Source organism: Melanostigma gelatinosum (assembly GCF_949748355.1).
Source record: "Melanostigma gelatinosum genome assembly, chromosome: 21".
In the NCBI taxonomy this organism is placed as follows: Eukaryota; Metazoa; Chordata; class Actinopteri; order Perciformes; family Zoarcidae; genus Melanostigma; species Melanostigma gelatinosum.
In genome coordinates this window covers 17,804,094-17,825,252 of record NC_136654.1, presented here as the reverse complement: position 1 = coordinate 17,825,252, position 21,159 = coordinate 17,804,094, and the positions used below count along the sequence as shown (strand labels likewise).

The 21,159-nt window shown below is 48.6% G+C and overlaps 1 protein-coding gene across 4 annotated transcripts in view; it reads right to left on the bottom strand.

Annotated features, from left to right (window-relative positions):
• Positions 1–21,159, bottom strand: part of ctbp2l (C-terminal binding protein 2, like) — a 78,461-nt gene that overhangs the window by 4,633 nt on the left and 52,669 nt on the right. For 3 of the 4 annotated variants that reach the window (XM_079293697.1, XM_079293698.1, XM_079293700.1), the window contains exons 3-7: positions 10,012–10,166; positions 6,956–7,100; positions 5,782–5,988; positions 2,660–2,874; positions 1,055–1,185 (exon numbers count right to left, since the gene is read on the bottom strand). In XM_079293697.1, coding sequence (XP_079149823.1) covers positions 1,055–1,185; positions 2,660–2,874; positions 5,782–5,988; positions 6,956–7,100; positions 10,012–10,166 — 853 coding nt within the window. Of the gene's footprint in view, positions 1–1,054; positions 1,186–2,659; positions 2,875–5,781; positions 5,989–6,955; positions 7,101–10,011; positions 10,167–16,717; positions 16,848–21,159 lie in introns of those variants that run through there. The other variant, XM_079293699.1, reaches the window with a different exon arrangement.

Sequence of the window (21,159 nt, the reverse complement as noted above, 5' to 3'; positions counted from 1 at the left end):
GTGTGAAAGTATCAAATACGTTTATTTTTATTGGAGCAATCACAAAGCTCATTCATGTGCATAGCTCATTTCATATTTTAACCAATTCTTATTCAGTTTTTTGGTATACAATTTGCATGACAATGATGTGGAAACATGGCGAATGGGCGAAAAATGTCAGATCTTGTTATTCACACATGCCACAGTCTTCTTCCTCCTTTTCCAAAACGTCCTTTCCTTCATCTCTGTCCTCCCATGTGGCACTGAAAGACAGATCCAGCTCCCCGTCCTCTTCCTCTATTCCTGTAACACCTAGCCTGGTTGTGTGTGTGTGTGTGGTGTGTAACGCCTCAGTGGCGCCCTGAATCAGTGGGATGGAGGGCCAAAGTTATGAAACACTCCCCCCCTGTTGACATATTGGGTCAGCGGAGCATGAGTTCCAGCTTCATCGGGCTGAGTTTCAGTCTTCACGGTCAGCTGAGCATCCGGCCCAGAAACAAGCAGCCTCCAAACGAGCTCACTGTCTCTGATGCGTGAACAACAATCACCAGCAGTCCCCCCCCCCCCCCCAAATCAATAATTACTGACAATCTTGACAAAATTTGATTTCAACAAATGTTAAATTAAGCGGTTTCCTACAAGTTTGGCTTGTACGTCTAAAGCAAGCCCCCAGGAGGAGTGTATAGTGTCGCTCCTCTCCGCACCAAACCCTCCTCCTGCACCTTCGGCTGTATTTAGTTTCCTCTAACGGGAATAAAGGGAGCTCTCTCCATCTCCTGACTTCCATTAACTTCAGAGCCCTGGAGGAGCGTTTGAGAAGAGTATGAGGCGTCTTTAACTTGTCATATGTCTGCCATTGTTTCTGGCAGTCTGTCTGACATTCCTTCTCTTCGGCTGTTTAAGCTTCTCTGTCTCTTTGACTGAGTGTCATTTGTTGCTTTCGTTCCCTTCCTACACACCCATCTATTCCCCTGTCTGGATCTGTCTCTCTAAGTGAAGCATTCATCCGTCTCCCTTTCAGAGGGATTTGTGTGTGTGAGTGTGTGTGTGTGTGTGTGTGTGCGTGTATACTTACGTAAAGGGCTCCGTCTCATGAACGTCCAAGGCGGCACCACGTATCCTGCCCTCCTTCAACGCCTGGGCCAATGCCTTCTCATCCACCAGGCCTCCCCGCGCGGTGTTCACCAGGAACGCGCCCTGACGCATCTGTGGAGCACAAGACACACACACACACACACACACACACACACACACAATCAAATAAACAAGTAGTAAACAAGGTGTGCCAAAGGTAAAGAAATTCCCTCAGATATTGCATTCAGCAGACCGAGACGGCTGGACGGATGGAAAGATGGACGTACGTATGGACAACCCGAAAATATCGCCGGCGCAGAGACATAAAAACAGAGAAACAACCAGTTATTCACAAAGAAAAAGACCAGATGTGGGTGTTTGTGTGCGTCTGTCAGCCCGACAGTCAAATTAATCGGTTTGATCTAACGCGGCACATAAATCTGGATTGCATGACTGCATTTGAGAGCCTTGAAACCTATTACACGGGACAGAAATTGACAATTTAAAAAGCGCCTGTGACACCTTTGTTGTGCCTGACACCTGAGAGATCTGGGAGACAGACAGCAGCTGGGAAACATACTGTCAGATGTGGGACAAAGAACATCTTTATCCCAAACCAGGAGATGAAATGAAGGATGAGGGGTGAGCTGAAAGATGAGGCAGCGCCACCACCCCTTGTTAAAAAAAAGGCCACAACAAAAAGTATAAGACGGAGGAAGAGAGAAAAAAAAAAATCAAATGAATATGCTCAGAAGAAAGTAATCCCTTAATCTTGACAAAAGCTGAAATCCAGGGGCATGAAAAGCCTTTACGCTGGCAGGCAGTCTTTTATCAGGCCTTGGTGGTTTTCACACACACAGAAACACACAAACACGCACACACCCACACACACACACACACACGTTTCCACTTGCTGAGAGCCGAGAGCGACTGCCAAGATTTTTGGTTGAGGAAAGAGAGGAAAGTGTTCTTTCATTGCGGCACTTAAAGAGGCAGCTGAGAATATTAAGCTTTGAAAAAGAAATGGAGTTAACTAGGTTAAGCTATTACCTTACAGCCACTTATGCTTGCCTCATCACATTCTGCCACTCGCAAATGGCAGAAAGAAAGGGCACGCGATAGGAAAGACAGAGAAATCAGTGAGCGGCAACATGGGGGGGGGGGGATGCAGCAGGGAGACGCTCCTTCAGCCGGTGTAGTTCCCCGGCTCCCCTGCAGGTGTCGCCCCAGGCAGCTACAGGAGAACAGCACCTTGCGGTGCTCGCAGCCCCCCTGCTGCGCGGCCTAGTCGATATATTTGCTGTAGCCGTGGGCTGGCGCTAATTGCATTTGACAGAGCAAAGGAATGAATTTGTGTCCAGCTTTTGGCGGAGCTTAAGATAAAGAGCAGGGAATGTGCGGGCAGGAAAGGCTGCTGCCGCTTCCTCTCGTCCTACCGACGATAATGCTCTTTAGGCCAGCCTCCAGGCTGACAGAGTAATAACACGCCAGCAGCTCTGCTTGTCTGCCGGCTGGATAGCATTTGCATTCAGCCCAGGCCATGACATCGACATCGCAGCTGTTCGGCTCTGTGTGGATGGCACGTGTGCATGCGCTGCTAATGTACCTGTTTGATGGTGAAGTCGTTGATGAGGTGGTGGTTGTGTTCGTTCAGGTTGCAGTGCAGGGAGACGCAGTCGCTCTGGTAGAGCAGGTCCTGCAGGGTGTAGACGCGCTGGACGCCCAGCGAGCGCTCCAGGCCGTCCTGCAGGTAAGGGTCGTAGAAGATGACGTTGTAGCCGAAAACCTTGGCGCGCACCGCCACCGCCTGGCCCGAACGACCTGAGGACACGCGGAGAAAGTGAATGACGTTTAGTTGTGTGCAGTCAAACACAGGAGCAGAGAGGCAAACATGACATCGACAATCCAGGTGTTTAGTAGACGTTATCATCAAGAGAAAGGACCAGCAACTAATGCCACAACCTGCATCTATTATAGGACGATGATGATAATACCTCGGGCACATTTACTTTGTTATGGGCACTGTTCCTGGTTAATACATATTTTTGAGGCAGTAATCGACACAAAAGATAGACTAAAAAGGAAATAAAAGGCTGTAAACGCATCATAATGGTTACTAGTAAATGCATTAAACATCATTCCTGCTAAATACACTACGAGCATGAAAGAGTGAGTTATAAAAATAGTTTGAAGACTCCATAAAATGAACATCTAACCAATAAAGCCATCCATCTTCAAGCTATTCCATTCACTTAGCACGTTAAGAGGTCTTTTTTTCTTCTATGTCTGCGAGAGCTTTGCTGTTGTCAGAAAGGAAATGGTTCCGGATTGATAAGTGGTGGAGTCGTGATGGAGGAATGGTTTTCTCAACGAGAGGACAAAGTGAGGTCACTGGTTTCCAGTGGAGACTGTGAGACAGTGAACCGGCAGCATCTGAGGCTCTTGCTCCGTCTCTCACAGCCATGTGTTGTGTCGGCTGAGAGTCCCTGCTCCTGCTCAGCAGCAGCAGCTGGATCGATAAAGTCCTTTACACTCTCAGTCCTCTCTTTGTGATGGAGCATTATGTCCTGCTCTTGGGCTTTCTCCTCTTTCAATCTCAGCCAATAAGAGACTCCTTATAATACTTAAGCAATCACTCAGACCATTCTGTTCCATTATGGTGATGGGATTACAATCAACGTCTTGCTTACTGTAAAAATCCATCTCTCCCAAAGTGCTTGATGCACTTTTTCCTCAACGAGCCCTGTGTACTTCTGCTCCAATTACTTTCTTTCTTATATTTCACAGAATAACATTTGACAACACACGGCAAGCATGAACCTGTTGCGTTCAGCAGCAGCATGCGAGTGAGTTGTTGTGCCAGTTTGAAACAGACCAGGTCGTCTTGTGGCTGAAGTACAACGATTTTCTGCCCGTGTGGTCGACAGACAATTGTTGTAAAGTGGTGGATTTAGAGGGAAACAGCATCTCTTTGATTTCGAGGGATTTACAATAAAGTCTAGTGTTTACATCTGCAAGTATCTCTCGTTCACAATTCTGTTCTGCAGCACTAGAAACTAAAACTATTGGTGTTTTTGTGTGGATTTTTCCTTTCACGTGGCGCTACCGCAGAATCAAAACCGTTGATTGTCTCCTCTTGTTGTATTTCTAAGCCTCCCTACCTTCCCCACACCGATCAATGCCACTGAAAGAGAGAATATACTGCCAGAGGGTCTGCCACACACCTTTGTGTGGCAGACTTGTGCTTTGTGTTGCTCATTTGTCCACAGTCAAAGGACGAGGACGACACTCAAATGTGAGGGCCACGACACAAAGATTTGTGAAATCAACTCTTTCCCACCCGGTGGCGATGCTGCAGATGGGGGGCGGTGATTGGTCAAGGCCATCTTGAAGGAGAGAATGCTGCTCGTGTAAAACAGCTCATTCAGAGGTAATGTGTGTAGCTGTCAGTCAAAAGATGCTTCGGTTTGGATCTTGTGCTGTCGCTGTGGATTTCTCCTGGACAAAATACGTCGGTGAAGGTCCTAACTATGCACCGACTAGAGCTTGTGGAAGTGGACCTTGGGTGAAGATTCTTTATAGTTTCAAATGTGAGGAATTAACCAATACAACCAATAGAAATCTGTAGAACGACAACATGATCAGGTCAAATCGACCAAACCCTCATCAATTCTCATCGATAGCACAAAGCTAATCTCGGGAATAACAGCAAAATCAATTAGAAATCTATTCTGCAGCAGCACTTATTTTAAAAGTGTAAATGCCTGAAACATTGGCGTGGCTGGTACTTCAAGTGCTCCCGAGTCTTTTGTCGCCCCAGAGCCAGATGTTTTCTTTTCTCCATTCTGTGTGTTTGCAGCCTGCAGAGTTGTGCAGCTGGCTGAATGTGCAGAGGCCCACAAACAAACACCAGGAGGCCTTCGCTCTCCCCCACCTCCCGCCGACAATGGACATTGTTTTGGAGAAGGCTTGAGCCAGAAAGACCGGGAGAGGAGGCTGGAGGTGGGAGGATTCGGTGAGAAAGAGATAGATTTGGGGGGAGGAGGGGGGGGGGGCATTCTCCCCGCCAGCTGTTTGGGCACAGTAAGTCTAGGAGGCTGTCTGGGACCTGTAGGGAGGGGGAGGATGCTGTGTGTGTGTGTGTGTGGGGGGGGGGGGGGGGGGGCTGTATGTGGACACAGAGATAAGGTGGCACTCTGGAAAGGCTTTTGAGGAGACAAAGCTTCTGTGAGCCCACTAATGTTGAGACAGGGTAGAATGATGCACAAACACACACAATCGGCATTATAACAGGTGCAGGGAGGGAAAACACAGTGCAACACACACACACACACACACACACACAGGCAGAATCCGGTCTACCGTGAGGGGCCCGATTATGGCAGGGCAAGGTGTCGAGGGGCCGCAGTGACGGAGAGGAAGAGTCGGAAAACAGAAGAAGAGAGAATAATGGCGATATAATGGTGAGCATTAGAGCGGTGGGAAGAGAGAACAGTGTGGCAGAGAAGAGGAAGCCGGCCCGGAGGGAGGCGGAACAGACAACCTTGAAATAATAATGGGACGGGCAGAGGCAGAAAAAAAAAATAACCTTATCAGGGCAGGAAAACAGAAAGCACACCGAGCGCTGAGAGGATATGAAAACACAGAACGGGGGGGGGAAAGGAAAGGGAGCGACGAAAACAGAAATATGACGAAAGGTAAACTAACTACAGAATACATGACACTAACCAAAGCCGATGAGGCCGAGGGTTTCGCCACGGATGCGGGCGGCGCCGGACGCCACCTCGCGGATCTGTTCCACGCTCTGGACCCGCGTGCCCTCCCGGAGAGCCTGGTAGAGCCAGGTGTTCCGCCGGTAAAGGTTGAGGATGTGGCACAGGGTGGAGTCGGCCGTCTCCTCCACAGCTGCCGAGGGAATGTTACACACAGCAATGCCTAAAAACAAAAGACGGGGGGAGATGAATCAAGATCGTCAATATTAGAATTCCAACAACAGTATATAAATAGAATGAATCACTGAAAAGCACGACTATCTAAAATGATGAGCACATGCATAAGAAAGACACTTTCTGTCAAGATATCCTCCAGAACGCTCATAATTGTGTTACCTTCAGAGTCTTAGAGCCTCTGACCTTCTGGTATTACCTCGCCTACATCCTCCAACAACACAAACAGTTCCATTATCGCCACTTAAGCACTTCTGCCTGCCCTCTAATGTCCTCATCCCACTCTGTATCGCAGAGTAACAGCACAGTCTGTCTCTGGACGGCGAAAAAAAAATAGCCAGAGCGCAATCAATGGCCCCCTTTTTTTTCCCTTCTCCCCGAGAACAGGCCGCCATATCAGCGCCGCCTTCTCCAGGCACGATAGCTTTATGACTCCTGCGTTGCAGAGGCAGAGCACCAGTGAGTGGGTGGCAGTTCGACACAGTATCTCGTGTTGGCAGGAAAATGGCAGCTTTGTCAACTGTAAGGACTGTCTGAGCCCACACGCCTGCTGATAGAAGCCTGGGCGGTGGTTCACTCTCCGCTTTCTGTGTCTTTGAACATTCTGGCTCACAGTGGGATTCCACCATTCATCCGAGTCTATAATTCAGCGCTTGATACCGTTCTGTCATATAAAAAACAAACAAGGAACCGGTAAACATGCTGTCCCGAAGCAGCCCCCCTTTTTGGGCGAACTCACTCAACTGTGCGATCTTGTTTTGACCCCTTTTTTCCCCCCCGATCACTGCAATTTTCGGCATACCACATGGTAGCGGCGAGAGGAAACACCCCCTCGACATTCACCGAAATCGGATTGCTGGCGGCCGAGGTTTCATGTGTAATTAACATGGAACAGACTGGACACAGAACAAGTAGTACTCTGGTTATGTTCCAGCAGTGGTTGCGTGGGTTCGTACCCAGCTCTCCAGCAGCCTTGATGTCGATGTTGTCGTATCCGCTGCCGATGCGTATAATGATGCGCAGGGCTTTGAACTTCTCCAGGTCCTCTCTGGTGAGGGTGATGGTGTGGTACATCATGGCTCCCACTGCTTCGTTGAGCACCTGTACAAACACATGCACAGTGTATTTTTTCAATGACAGTATTATATTTATTAACGTGCCTTCCTTTTGTTGATCGTTTTTCGTGCATTCATCGATGTGGTCGATGCATACAACGTGGCCGTTGGTCCATTTGAGTTCATCAGAATTCGTGACAAATCACAAGATCACATTCCTTCCAGAGGAGCCGTGAAAATCACGTCTGCCGGGACTCCGGACACATTTCACAGCGAGGGGAACTACAGACGTCACACTGTCCTTTCACGGACCTGCGCCGAAGTGAAACAAGTCATTAAATTGTCTCTAAGGGGCCTTCGGTTCCGCATGGTCATCACAATTACACTCGGAGCCTGTGGGTGTTTATGGACAAAGGATCTGGGCAATTGTCTGGAGAGAGAGAGAGGTCAAGGCAGCTGCTGATTGCAGGATAAACCTGAAGAGATGATAGCATGTGACGGGTCAGAAAACCTTTTGACCCGTTTACATCTGGTGATAAAATGTTTCACCTCTCCACAATGATTACATATAGCACTGCTGCTTTGCAGATCTTAGTGTTATACTGTGTTTCTTTGTTAAACACGGTAAATGCGGCAATCTGGTACCTTTGATGTTGCACAAGTGATATATACATGGCCTACTTCATTCATCTTAAATCATGTAATCCACAAAAAAGAAAACACAGGAATTACGTGACACAATTTACACTCATGCGGAGATCAAATCACTTGTTCCTCACCACATAGCCTGAGCAAATGTCAGGATTAAAGAGAGTCTCCATCAGTCCTGATCTCAGGAGGGTGTCACAGTGAAGCGCTGCTCCTCTGCTACCCGACATGGACAAGGTGACCCGACCTGTGATTCATTCCGATGTGGATTTAAAATATCGCCCTCGGCATCAGCCACAGCCTCTTCCAGCGCCTACATAACAGCTCTGCAATTACCGCCAGCCAAACTGCATTAGCGTTCACGTGATTGGCAGATTAGCTCTGAATTTCCATACTGCTTTTATTAGAGCAGTGTAGACAGGCCTTCCACATGCTAGTTCAAGGTTGAAACACTCTTCTTCTTCTCTCCCTAGTGTTGTGTTTGGAGAGTCGTTTTAGGGGGAATCCACTCGGAATGTAGTTTACTTTAATGTAAACTCAGACCCAATCCATATCCCACTTCTCCACTGTAACCAAAGCCTTATTGCCTTTAACGGCTATCATTTCTAAAGGAAGCCTGCGCTTTTTTCTGACACGGCAGCAGCGAGTCCTTCCCCCCCATTTGGCCATGAGAGACAGCAGTGTACTCTTGCAAAGGAGTCTTGATTTGGTGATAAGTGTATTGTACAGTTTGTGTGTGTGTGTGTGTGTGAGATTCACTCTGTGGCTTACTGGGGAGGCATTTTATGTCTATGAAGTCATCCCGCTGGTGAGCGGTGGGGATGTAGTGGGGATGAGAACAGATCGTCTCCACCCGGCAGGGAAGTTGAAAATGTTGCTTTGTTTTTAAGCTTTTGGCACTTCTTAAAGGGTGACATGGCTCTGATCAAAAAGACTGCAGAACAACATCCTGCAGTAAAGTGGAGTATGTTATTAAGTTATAAAGCTATGATCCTTTATTGATTGACTGCACCTTTTAAAAGCACTTCAGCAGTAAAGCAGAGATGCGAGTAAAAGGGAGATGACCGTTTAAAAAAGATGTTCTTTGTGTGTATAAGGCTGACATGGCAATATATATATATATATATACACACACACATAATATGACAGGCAAGCTGTTTCCCTTTTGACATTTTATCGACTTACCTACGTAACCAGTCATTAGTTGCAGCCATAATCTTAACACCACAGTTGGATGAGCGGTCAGGCAGCGTACGATGTGGCCAATGTTGACTCGATGCCACACGTCATCCAGCTTTGACGCGCGACTGTGAGACACGACAACTGTGAGAATGTCGGATGCTGGAGCGCAGGTGCTGCGCGCGGGATTTGGTCGCACTCAAGTGGTTTCGTAACTGGATCTTGATTATTCGGCATGTTTCATCATGCCCAAATCACCTGAGAAATAAGGGAGCACTGGGTAGAGGACCTGACATAACCCCGGGGCCCTTTTCTTATTCCACCCATGTCAAGTCTGTCCCATGAGCTTCTGGATGTGCTGGTGTGGATGGAGCAGAGCGTGGCAGCTGGTGTCTGGTCTCAAAAACATCACACTGAAACTCCCTGAATTATCAGCGCTGCATCTCGGCATCCGTGGCGCAGTAAGAAGAGATTGAACATTTTCAATCTACATGGCCTCTGGGTATCTCGACTGCGAGTTATTACTGGGAACTGCTGAATATGCTGGCGAGGTGAACATTACAATCATGTTTTTCCTGATAAGGCAGTGTTAAAACAAACAAAAAGCTACCCGCCCCTGTTCTCCTCACCGCCCAAGGTCTTTGATTGAATTGATCTCTATGCAAATGCGTTGTTTTTAATATGTCCCATTTTCATAAAAACAGCGAGAGGAAAGCTGTAGTGACTCTCACTCCGTCTGCAGATGGAGAGATAGCGGCTCGGTGATACCCATCTCCATGGCCATATATTGTTTTGCAGCCACTGCGCTGCATAAAAAGCAATAAAGAGCCTCTACAAGCCAAAGTAATTGCACCGCATTCCCGCCGTACAAGACTCTCCATTAGAACAATGGCACTGATATAGGCGTTGCGCTGTGCACCAAAAAAAGTGACATAAAATCATAATGAAGCCACTATATTCTAACTGCCAAGTGTGTGTGGGGCCAATATAACGCGCTCCACATATCAGAGCGGTGACAGGAAAAGAAAGAGGCACGCGTGAGAGGCTCCATCTCGCCATCAACCTTCTGCTGCTCCGGTGTGGAGCACAGAGAAAGCAAAGAGCAGTAGATGTGTGTGTGTGTTCTCTACCTTCTCATGTATCTCCTGCGTGGACTGAGCGTCGCAGAAGGCGACAGTCGCCAAGTCTTTCAGGATGGGCATCTCCACGGTGCAGTCGCGCCCGTCCAGCAGCGCCACCAAGGGGCGCGGATGCATTGGCCCGTTCATGATTTGAGGCCGAATACCTGGAGACGGATGGAGAAGAGAAGGACGATCATTTTAGGTACAGGATAATAAAGAAAGGGTCCCTAACCAAATCAGCTGTGTGAAAAACACACTAAATAAAACACTACTGTTGTTTGTTCAAATAGGATTTTTTTTATTGTATTGGGATGGTTATCCCAAAACAAACGTGGCTAGACACGATGAAATATATTCTTGTTTTATCCTTTTTGCTTATTTCGTCCTTTTCTTGACATGATACAGCTACGTTGTGACAGATAATCGTTAAGGGCAATCATTTAAAAAAAGGACAAGCACACACCGGAAGAAACGCCCACCGTGCAAAGCCAAAATGCAAGTGACGCTCTCCTGCCAGCTGGAGTCAACTGTTTCCATCACCGTTTTCTTGGAAAATAAAAGACTCTGATGATAATAACCTCCTGTACGTGTGTGTATGTGTGTGCGCACACCCACGCGTGCTGATTAGGATACAGCAGCAAGCAGTGCTTCTCCAAACTACCACGCGAGCGCTGCTCAATAAATCAATGCGCCTACTCAGGACTGGATTAGACCACAGCCTCACTTACAGGAATCCTCTCGGCCTCATGGCTCCCAAACAGATCAGACACATAGAAACCTGTTTGCATGTTCTCACACACTCATACATCAGGAAGATATCCCCTAGCTAGCGTGTACGTATGACAGCTGCACACTAACACACACACGCTCTTCTCATTTCTCAGTTCAAGGGAGAGGATCCTACATTTGCCTCGTTGTGAGTGGAACCAGTAGCTGGGGAATAGAAGATAAAAAAAGAGAAATATTGCTCGCTGCACCTTTAGAAATGAGCTTCACTGCTGCTCTGCCTCATAAGATTCACGTATCATTGAAATGGAGAGCGTTAGAGGGAAAAAATGCTACAAGCCTGAAACAAACCCTCACGCCAACTCACATCTGCACTTCAGCGCACTTGACAAAGTGCGCTGAATTGCACTTTGTCAATTGAGCTCCCCGGCGGGCCGACCTTCTCACACGGCCCCACCGGAGAAGACGTGTCGCTCTGAGAACACAGACAATTACGAGCCCATGCTTCATACAATGTTAACGAGAGCGCAGCATCAATATTCATGCTGCAACCCTGCGGATGGATGGACCCGAGAAGGAAAACTGTTCCCCGCTGAGTACCAGCGCTCTTAACACTGCACAGGTCATGATCTCCACTCTCGGTCTTTACGTCCAAGCTGACACAAACAGGCCACTCGGGAAGAGACCTCAACCAGCACCATCCCCTTCTGGGTGTTTCCATCTGAGTGACTTCCTGACATCACTTTCTTATCTCTAGTTGGCTGCTAAGATCAGCATCTGGGTAAGTGTGACCTCACTCACTGTGCACGGGAGAGCAGGTGTGCGCTCTTTAAGTTATCCCGATGACGTCGGACTCCGGGGTCGAGATACGGAGAAAGGGTGGAGGAAGGGGGAAAGGAGAGGAGAGGTGGAGGCTCATTCGGGACGTGCTCTGTAGGATTACTGCAGCAGAGGAGGCTGATTAGGGCAGATAAAGGTGAGATTAGGAGATTTAAGACCGAGAAAGTTGTGTGTGGCTGTTGCACAACTAGGCTGAAATGCACAGTGTGTGTGTGTGGGGGGGGGGGGGGAGGGGAAGAAAAACAGCAAGGCGGAGAAGAGTGAAATTAAAATGTAAAACAAGCGTGCATAAAAATAAAGTAAACGCTGCCCGTTAGCCTAAAGAGCACACAGGAGACATGAAGAAGAAGAAGAGCATGAAAGGAGAGAGAGAGTGGAAGCACATAAACGACTGAGGGGAAGCGAGCTGCCTCTTGGGGGTGGGGTGGGGGGGGGGGGGGGTCGTCTCCTCGTGCCTTCCGCCCACATTGTCATGGTGATCACTTAACAGGCTCTGGCTGCCAGTTTTAATGCACTTTATTTTTGGCAACGATGGCATCTGCGGCAAGAGTTGAGGTCGGAGGCACAAACACCCGTGCCTCCTCCTCCTCCTCCACCAACCACCACCACTTCCATGCCGACTTATCACGCTCGCTGTTCGAGGCGGGTGACACGGCGGCGGGGAAAGGTGAGGCGCGGCGACTCGGCTGTCTGTGCCACATCTGCATCTCACAGGACGTTGAATATTAATGGAGGCAGACTGAGGTGAGGCTGGGCTGAGGACGCACTTGTGCATTTAGTGCCGGACCTCATCTCATGAGATGGAAAGAAAATGAAAGAACTACAAATATGATAATCGATTATTTCACAAAAATAAAAAAACATCCACTCTCGCTTTTCAAATAGGAGGAATATCTTTTCTCTGTGGCATGACAGTAAATTAAAAATGTCCAGTAGAACCCAAAACAATAACCTCTTTCACGTCACACAGTCAAGTGATATAAAAAGTATTGATTAAGGCATTGCCGGTTGGCAGCATGCCAGGCTGAAAAGACCCAGAACAGCTGCAACCTTCTCCCTGCGTCATGCGAGTACTACTGTCTGGCTTATGCTCCTGTTACTGGCTGATATAGCTTACAGACAGCCGTGGGTGTGCAGGGGAGAGAAGCTGTGGGTGAGGCGGTAGAGGAGAGGAGGCTGCATCGCGCCCTGAGGCAGAAGTTCGACAGGCCGAACTCCATGAATCATCCGCTGGGTGCCTCTCTGACCTTTCAGTCTCTTACTCTTTCCGCCTCCCTTCTCAGCGACTCTTCCACCGCTACATTTCACCACATCGTACTCTCCCTGCACGATAGCATCTTCTGACAGCTCCTCCCGTCTGCCGATGTCTATCTCTGTATCCGTGTTCACCCGGCATGTATCCGCTGTGTCTCTCCTTTCACGTAAATGTGTTTTTTTCCCCCCACCTCTGCCCATCATTCCTCAGCTGTAATCACTGCTCCTCCTTTCTCTGTCATCCTTTTCACCTCGACTGTCACTCCTTCTCCTCCCCTTTCTATCAGTTTCCTCACCTCCCCTGCCTCTCGCTCGCTCCGTCTTTCTGAGCCGGAGTGTGTATTTGTGTGTGTGTGTCCTCCTGTGTGACAGATTGATTCTCACTCTGCTGATTTTGATGGAGACGAGATGATGTATTCGGGCAAGGGAAGCGGGGAGGTGACAGGCGACACCCCCCCCCCCCCCCCCCGGTAAACTGACAGCACGTACATCAAACCGGTCTTAACCAGAACCACTGGGGGGGGGGGGGGGGGGTGTGAGCCGACCAATACACCCTTCTCAGAACCTTTTCCCTCTATGTTGATACTTACAACTTTCAGTCATTCCACCCCCACGATTTCAATGTTTTGGCTACCGTTGTTTTTCTCGACATGTAGTTCACGTGTAAATGTTGTTTCAACAGCAACAACTATATATGTCAATGTGATTCATACAGCGCGTCAAATGTCAACCAATGTGAGCACTGAGTGCAGGGAGCTGTGGAGTGTTGGGGGGGGGAGGAGGGTGTGTGTGTGGGGGGGGGGGGGTCACGTGAGAACCGCAGGAGGCAGAGTGCTTTTAATTTCGCTCCTCCATTAATTAATCCCCCTCATTTCCTTTCCTCTGTGTGTGTTCTCGCTTCCTCTGCTTGTTGCTAAACTGTTGCCAGGCTGCGAATGTGTGTGGTGATTTGGGACGAGTACATATTCACTGAGAGAGGCAGCTGTTGTCGCAGGTTTACCTGCCAAAGGAATAAATGCATGTCTCACACACACACACACACACACACACACACACACACACACACACACACACACACACACACACACACACACACACACACACACACACACACACACACACACACACACACACACACACACACACACACTTCCTTAACGAGTTATCCATAATATCATTTAATTAGATGTCTTGTAAAAATGTCAAAAAAATCAACAAATCCCCGTCACAAGTAACCACAGCTCAGAGTGATGTTTTCCTATTTAATCTGACCAATAAACCAAAGTCTTCAATTTACATCCACATCCCACTGACTGTACTTTTTGATATTCTTTTTATCGCACAATGACACTCCACTAGAAATAGTACAACAGCTGTGTAAAAGTACCACGTGGTGATTTCGAAAGGAATCCTCTCTACTTTCTAAAAGATCAGAAAGATTTACGATGAGGATTTCAAGGCCCTTTCAAACTATTGATATTATATTCATGCTCAAGTCCCCTGTAATAAAAGGTGCTGAGCTCAGTTAGCAGTACAGAAGCAGTAAATTGTTCCCAATTAGTCGTCAAAAATGAGAACTAGGTCACGCTGAAAAATTATTTTGGAAATCTAGGTCTCCAGTGAAAAAGGCTTTAAACCACTTGATTACTTACTAACATTAACACAATTAAACCTTTTAATTCGAATCATTCCTGTAGACAAATACTTGTGGAACCCGAACCCGGCCCAGGCTGGAGGCTGCGGTTCCTGAGCCAGCAACACTTAGTCAGAGTCTGGCAGCAGAGCCACGCAGTGGGAGATGAGGCCAGAGTTTCCATTATGTGAGGGAAGGGAGCTGGGAGTTTCCTCCTACCACTGGCCTCTCTCTGCTGCTGGTGTTGTATTGCCTCCGTGAGCGGAAGACGGGACCAGAAAGAAAACAAGGGACGCGCCACCGTCCGCCATACCGTCCCGCCATACCGTTCGCCATACCGTCGGCATACAGTCGGCATCTGCTGCCACATGTTACCTAGCAACCCCAAAGCTGTTGTTTGCAGGTGGCTCCTTCTTGGAAAACAGAGCTGGATGGGGGGGGGGGGGGGGGGGGATGCTGCTGTCCGCCAACAGTTATGGCCATTTACTGAGCCACACAGCAGTATGGATGTGTGGATTGTGTGTCGGCTTTTATTTAGTTCCTGGTTGGCAAAAAAAAAAGCTGAATTCACGAATAAATCCAATTGTTACGTCTCTTTATTAGCAAAAAGGAATCTACAAAACATTCAAGTAACTGTCCGTCACTGAATGATGATTTTTACCTGTTTAAAATGGCAAATGTCACTGCCAGCTGATTGTATCAGCTGGCAGTGAATTGAGGATAATTCTCTGAGTAACTTGCCCGAAGGCCAAACTAAAATGTGGCTGGTGTCTGGCTAATGTGCTCTCTGCAATTTGGTATCTTGTGCTTGGCCAAAGACGGTTCATTGAAGAAAGAAATTAAAACAACAACTTTGACATCACGCTACATTTTTGAGTAAATTGTGTGGTTTTGTAGTTCAGCAACACCGAACAGAGTGGTGAGTTTCTGTCTAGAGAGATGATCTCGCTGGTAGCTTTCCGCCAGTTTCTGTAGTTTATTCTACTTCACAGCTAAACTTTCATGCATACATCAATAATTTAAGCTTTTCTACTTAATCGCTATAAACTGGGACTTTCAATCGCTCAAGAAAAAGTCCAACATTAGCTCCTTACAGATGGATTTGATAAGAAGATTCTATACTACAGTCATATTCAACAAAAAAGCTTTCAACCTCAGCACTCATGTGTGATGTGTGCAACTGTGTGTTCGGTACTCGATCAAGTTGCAACGGCAAAAGTGAGATCGGCATGAAAACGCAGACACAACAGGAATGCACTTGCATGGATGTGGCAACGAATGAATAGGAACCCACACACACACACATGCACACACACACACACACACACACACACACAAGCGTGGCGCGCTGCCAGGATCTGCCGAGCACTGTGGAGTAACGGAGCAGTTTGGCACAACGCACAGATGTGCTGTTGGGTCAAACAACACTTTGTTTTCCTTGCTGGAGTTTCCTCCCTTTTCATATTGGGACTCGGCCAGAGCCTGCACTTCTGGTTTACTGAGGCTCAATTACTCATTTACTACTTTCCTCCCTGTTACACACACAACCTGCCATAAACACACACAAACCCTCCATCTGCCTGTGACAGCGCGAGGTCACTGCATGAGCTGTAGTGGTTAAAGAGAGGGGGTAAAGAGGGTGAGGGGGGGGTATAAGCACCCTTTGTTGGCAGCCTTCTCCCTGCCCTTCCCTCCACCCTCACTTCCCCAAAAGTAGCACACAAAGGCTACTTGTCCTGCACTGCTAGTGCCCCACCCCTGTCACCACCCGGCTGCCCGCCACACCAATCCGTCCCCTGCCAAGAAAATGAGCGCACGGCTGTTTTAAATGGTGCCCTCTGTGTGCATGGGCGGGCAGGGCCTGCACCCGGGACAAAAGCGGGTGTCAACAGCATCCATGGCACAACCGAGCTAGACCTCCCCCCCCCCCCCCCTTTCTTTTCCCGCTCTTTTATTCTTCGCCGTTGCCCAGAGCTACGGAGAGCGTTCAAAGCCCAAGAGGAAGAAAAACATGGAGCCAAGAGCGGCAGTGCTGGACGGGCGGACCTCGAAAGGACTGCATTTTGGACGACTTGCCGACCACACAACATACCAACCCACCCCCCCCTCCCTCCCTCCCACACACACACTCTCTCTCTCTCTCTCTCCTTCTCCCCTCCTCTATTCCACACTCCCCCACCTCTCCCCATCCACCCACCTCCCCTCCCACATGCCAGACTTTATTCGACATCCAGAAAAGAAAACAGGAAACATGCTGCTTGCCTGGAAAATGTTGTCTCCACATTCTTCGTCTTTAAAAACTACGCATCGCAGCACAAACAGAAGACGATGGAGGCGAATGGAGAGAGGGAACAAAAGGAGAAAAATACAAAAAAAAAAGGGAAGTGGAAGACCCTCCGTAATAATCCAAGGAGGACGCCCCCCCCCCACCCCGGCTCTCTCTCTCCTCTTTTCCCTTCTTCTCAACCTCCTCTTCCTCCTCCAACCCCCCCTCCCCTGGAGTTGCTCCTCTTGGTCTGGCCCGGTTAGTGAGGGGAAGGGCTTTCTTTGCGGAGCGATCTCTCACTAAGCCCCCGGCTGCATCATATTCAGTCCATGCCTTTGAGCGCTGAGAGAAAAGCAGCATACGCCAGCGGCGTGCAGGCTGGTGATCGGATGGTAGCGGGTTGGAGAAGGTGGGCGGGGGGGGGGGGGGGAGACGCTTTTGTCCTTTTCTCTTAATCTCCCAGGAAGAAAAGGCTGCGAAGGAGCGTGATGGCTGGAAACTGTCTCTGCCGCTTCCTCTGCTGTCAGCTGCGCAACATCTATTCACTGTGGGTCTCTCTCTCTCTAGATGTTTTTCTCTCCTGCCTTTGTCTGAGCAAATAATACACCAAGAGGGGTAGGAAAAAAAAAAAACAGATCTTGCGACAGAAAAAAATAATAATTTCCGTCTAAATCAAAAGTGCCAGCTCGAACATGCAGAGCTGAGCTCTCTGGGCTCGCACAATTTACTCCATGGCTGCGTTCACTTCATAGAATCTGCACACATAACACACTCGAGCACAATCCCTCCTCCCTTTTTCCCTCCTACTCCTCCTTCTCCCCTTTTTTATGTTTTATTTCTGATCTGGACTCCACAGCGTTTTAAAAATGCCTGCCCCCCCCCCTTCTCTCTCACACACGCTTTCGTTTGCTCCCTCACCCTTTCGATTATTTGGTTTCCTCCCCTGCTTTTCCACTTTCATCGAGACCTCAACAACCCACCTCAAACACCACACACACACACACACACAAAAAACACAACCTCACCCGACCCCAGCATTTTGCGGGTTACCAGGAAGAGATTGAAATGGTGACATACACACTTACTCTCCCCTCCCTCGCTCTGAATATGTACCTACCGCGCACACACACACACACACACACACACACACACACACACACACACACACACACACACACACACACACACACACACACACACACACACACACACACACACACACACACACACACACACACACACACACACACACACACACACACACACGCCACTCCAGCAATAACATTACAGCTGTAGAGTTGGCTGTTTTTGCACCATCAGGAGTCATCAGAGCCGAGTGTGTTAAGTTCACAGTTTAGTCCCTGGAGGGAAGGGGGGGGGGGGGGGGGGGGCGCACTGACAGATCGCTCTGCTGAATGACTGCGAGGGACGAGCGGCTGAAAACACCCTGTTTAGAATAACAATGTAACCGGAGCCTCCCTGCAATTCTGCAGCACGGCCAGAGCATGGCGACGCACATAAATACACACACACACACACACACACACACACACACACCATGACAGGCGCGACCAATAGACAAAGAGCCCGGCGTGGTCGCACGCCAGAACCGATTATCACTGACAGCAAAGTGGAAAGGTGGAACGGCCCGAGCGGTTTGGGCTCAGGGGGTGGGTGGATGTGTCCGTCCTGGTGTGACGCCACTGTGCAGAATAATTGTGTGCATCCACTTTAAGTGTGTTTTTATGTGTGTGTGTTTAGGTGACTATCAGGGCTGTTGTTTCTCAGCGGGGAGAGCCCCAACGAGCAGAGACGCGGCACGTCAGCCGAGACGCCGTCTGTAGCAATGACACATCTGAGGGAGTGTGACCATCAAAGGCAGCAGACACACACACACACACACACACTCTTGATGGAGTGCGGGGATACGGCTGCCCCTCTGATCTTCCTCTCTTCAATAACATTAGAGGATGTGCAGGAGAGGGGGGGCGTTCACTGACAGCAATATGTTAATACGGAACGTGGCAGATCGCAGCCTCTCAAAAGACAGAGCCGTCCTGTGAGGTTGGGGATATTTTAATAAGAAGAAGAAGAAGAATGGAGGGCGTATCAACGACACCAGAGGTTTCGTGAATGACCGCCGATTACCGTAAACTCCAGAGGTCATGAGGTCAAGCTGTATTGAGCAGTTAAAGGTTGTACTCTGTTCACAGGTATTGTTGCGGTTCAGTCCCTCGAGGAGGTTTTTGTGACTTGACCCAGAATGATTCAGTAAGCGCAACGCTCCATAAAACACACCATTAGTTTTAGGTATTATATATAGTCTTTGTAACTTTTAAAATGGTCCTTGCTGTGAACTTCCTTGAGAGGGACCTGAAGATGTTCTTGTGATCTCTCCAGCAGGTGCCTTGGCTGACAATCAGAGGCTGATGAGCCCACAAAAGACTGGGGCCTCAGTGGAAAAGGTCTCTGGACTTTGGGGACGGGTTACGTGCAGCCAGAGGCCGGGTGCAAACTAACTGCTATGTGCTCCTGACTCCAGCAGTTGACGTGCATGTTGGTACATGTTTGGAGGGGCCGAGTCAACACTAATGAGAACAGATTTGCACAGCAGGTCGTTGTCCCCCCCCCCCCACCACACACACACACACACACACACTTTAAGATGTAGAGCAGCCAGACTTTGGTGTAAACTAGTACCGAAGGCCACATCTGTTCGCCCCACAGACTCCGTTGCCATAAAGCAAAGCCAGAACCACACCTTTGAGAAGAATCATGTGTGCCTGCACACACAACCTGATTAATGACCTCAAATCAAACATCAATACTCAAAAGCTTATTTTTCTCTCCAGAAATCAGTGAATCAGTTAATTTGAATATTGTACCCGATTTTAGTACAGTGGAAATCTGTGTGAACATTCTAGATTTGATCCTTTTCTTGTTTTGTGTATTCACTTGGACGTTTTGGGGATTCAATTCTTTTCATTTGTATTTTCTCGTCTCTTATTTTCATTTTTCTGAGCAGCCATCAACCTTTTCTTGGATGTTTTAGTGTGAAGGAGGGCGTAAAATCGGGGTAATTTTCTTCATAAAAGAGTAAAAAAATCTGTGAAACATTCAAAGGATGAGATCCAGGCTCATCGGCAGAGAAACCACTGTGCTATCTTCCTTTTGATGCATTCTTCTTTTTGAGGCACAATAATAGTTTTTAAATTCAGAGTTGAAGAATTCAGACTTCAGAGTCTACACACGTCTGCTGCATGACTTCTTAAAGCCCTGACCTTTTGCACAGTGAGACATCAAGAGCCAAAGTCACGCTCTGGAAGACCCGACAAATGGCCTGAACCTCCTCACAGTCCGTGTGGAGCTACCGTAGAGAGGGAGTCCTCCTCTGTGACCAGCCTAATTATACTGTGAGCGTTGGAAGACGGCTGCTGAGAGGACTCTGGAAGTAGAGGCCTGTTAAGGCACGAAAAGGGATCGTAAGAAAGCAAATGGTAGAAGGCGACGAGGCTTCAGCTGACCACATTGCGAGCAGAAGCTCAGATGGTGGACTCTGGTGCTGTTTGTATGCCTTGTGTGGACGGTGCACACACACACAGGGTCTCCTGTCTTCGTCCCTCTGTGTGTGTGGAGGTGTAGAAGTACCTCAAAGTCCCGCGTGAAGGGCTTTTTACCCCTAAACGGCAGCTTTTTGAGGCCGATGCCTTTCCGGCTTTGGGATCCGCTCAGCCCTTTCGGCTCAAGCCCGTACGGGATGCGCTCCGACGAGGGAAGGCTGTGGCCTGGTTAATCTCCATTACACGGCCTGGGAAGGACTCAGCCAGACATCTCTCCGGTCTCGGCTGAGAGCGACAGCACAGCGATAGCGTAGCGTCGGTTTAAATGAAGGCATTACTTTTTAAGGATTCCTTATAGTATTGTTGTTTGTATTGTTATTCGTCATCGGACGAATAACCAAATAGTTGAATATTGGGATTGGAGTAGTGAGATTTTGGAATAAGATGGCTGATCTTCAATGACCTGGACATTCTAGGTCCAGACATGGAGATGGAGAGAGCGAGCAATAAACAGAAGTAGTGAAGTTGTTGGTGACGCGAGTCTAATTTCCCCGGCGTGACTATTTACTTAGGAGGCCCAGGTTGATCCACTGAGAGGCACCTGCCGTGGCGGCAGCAGCAGCCCGGGTAAATAACGCCCCCCGGGCATGTATACAGAGGCGCCCCCCCCACCCCCTCAGCAGCGGTCCAGATAACAACCCTGAGTCAACACTGCCGCTCTGCTTTTGTTTTCTCTGCCGCCCCTCCTCTCTTCCCCTCCCACATTCCAATCCCTGCGAACCGCGAGGACCCGGGCTGAAAGGCTGTCGGGATGAGGGACAGCGAGATAGTGAAAGAGAACGACAGAGAGGCTAAATTACAGCATGGGAATGCAAATT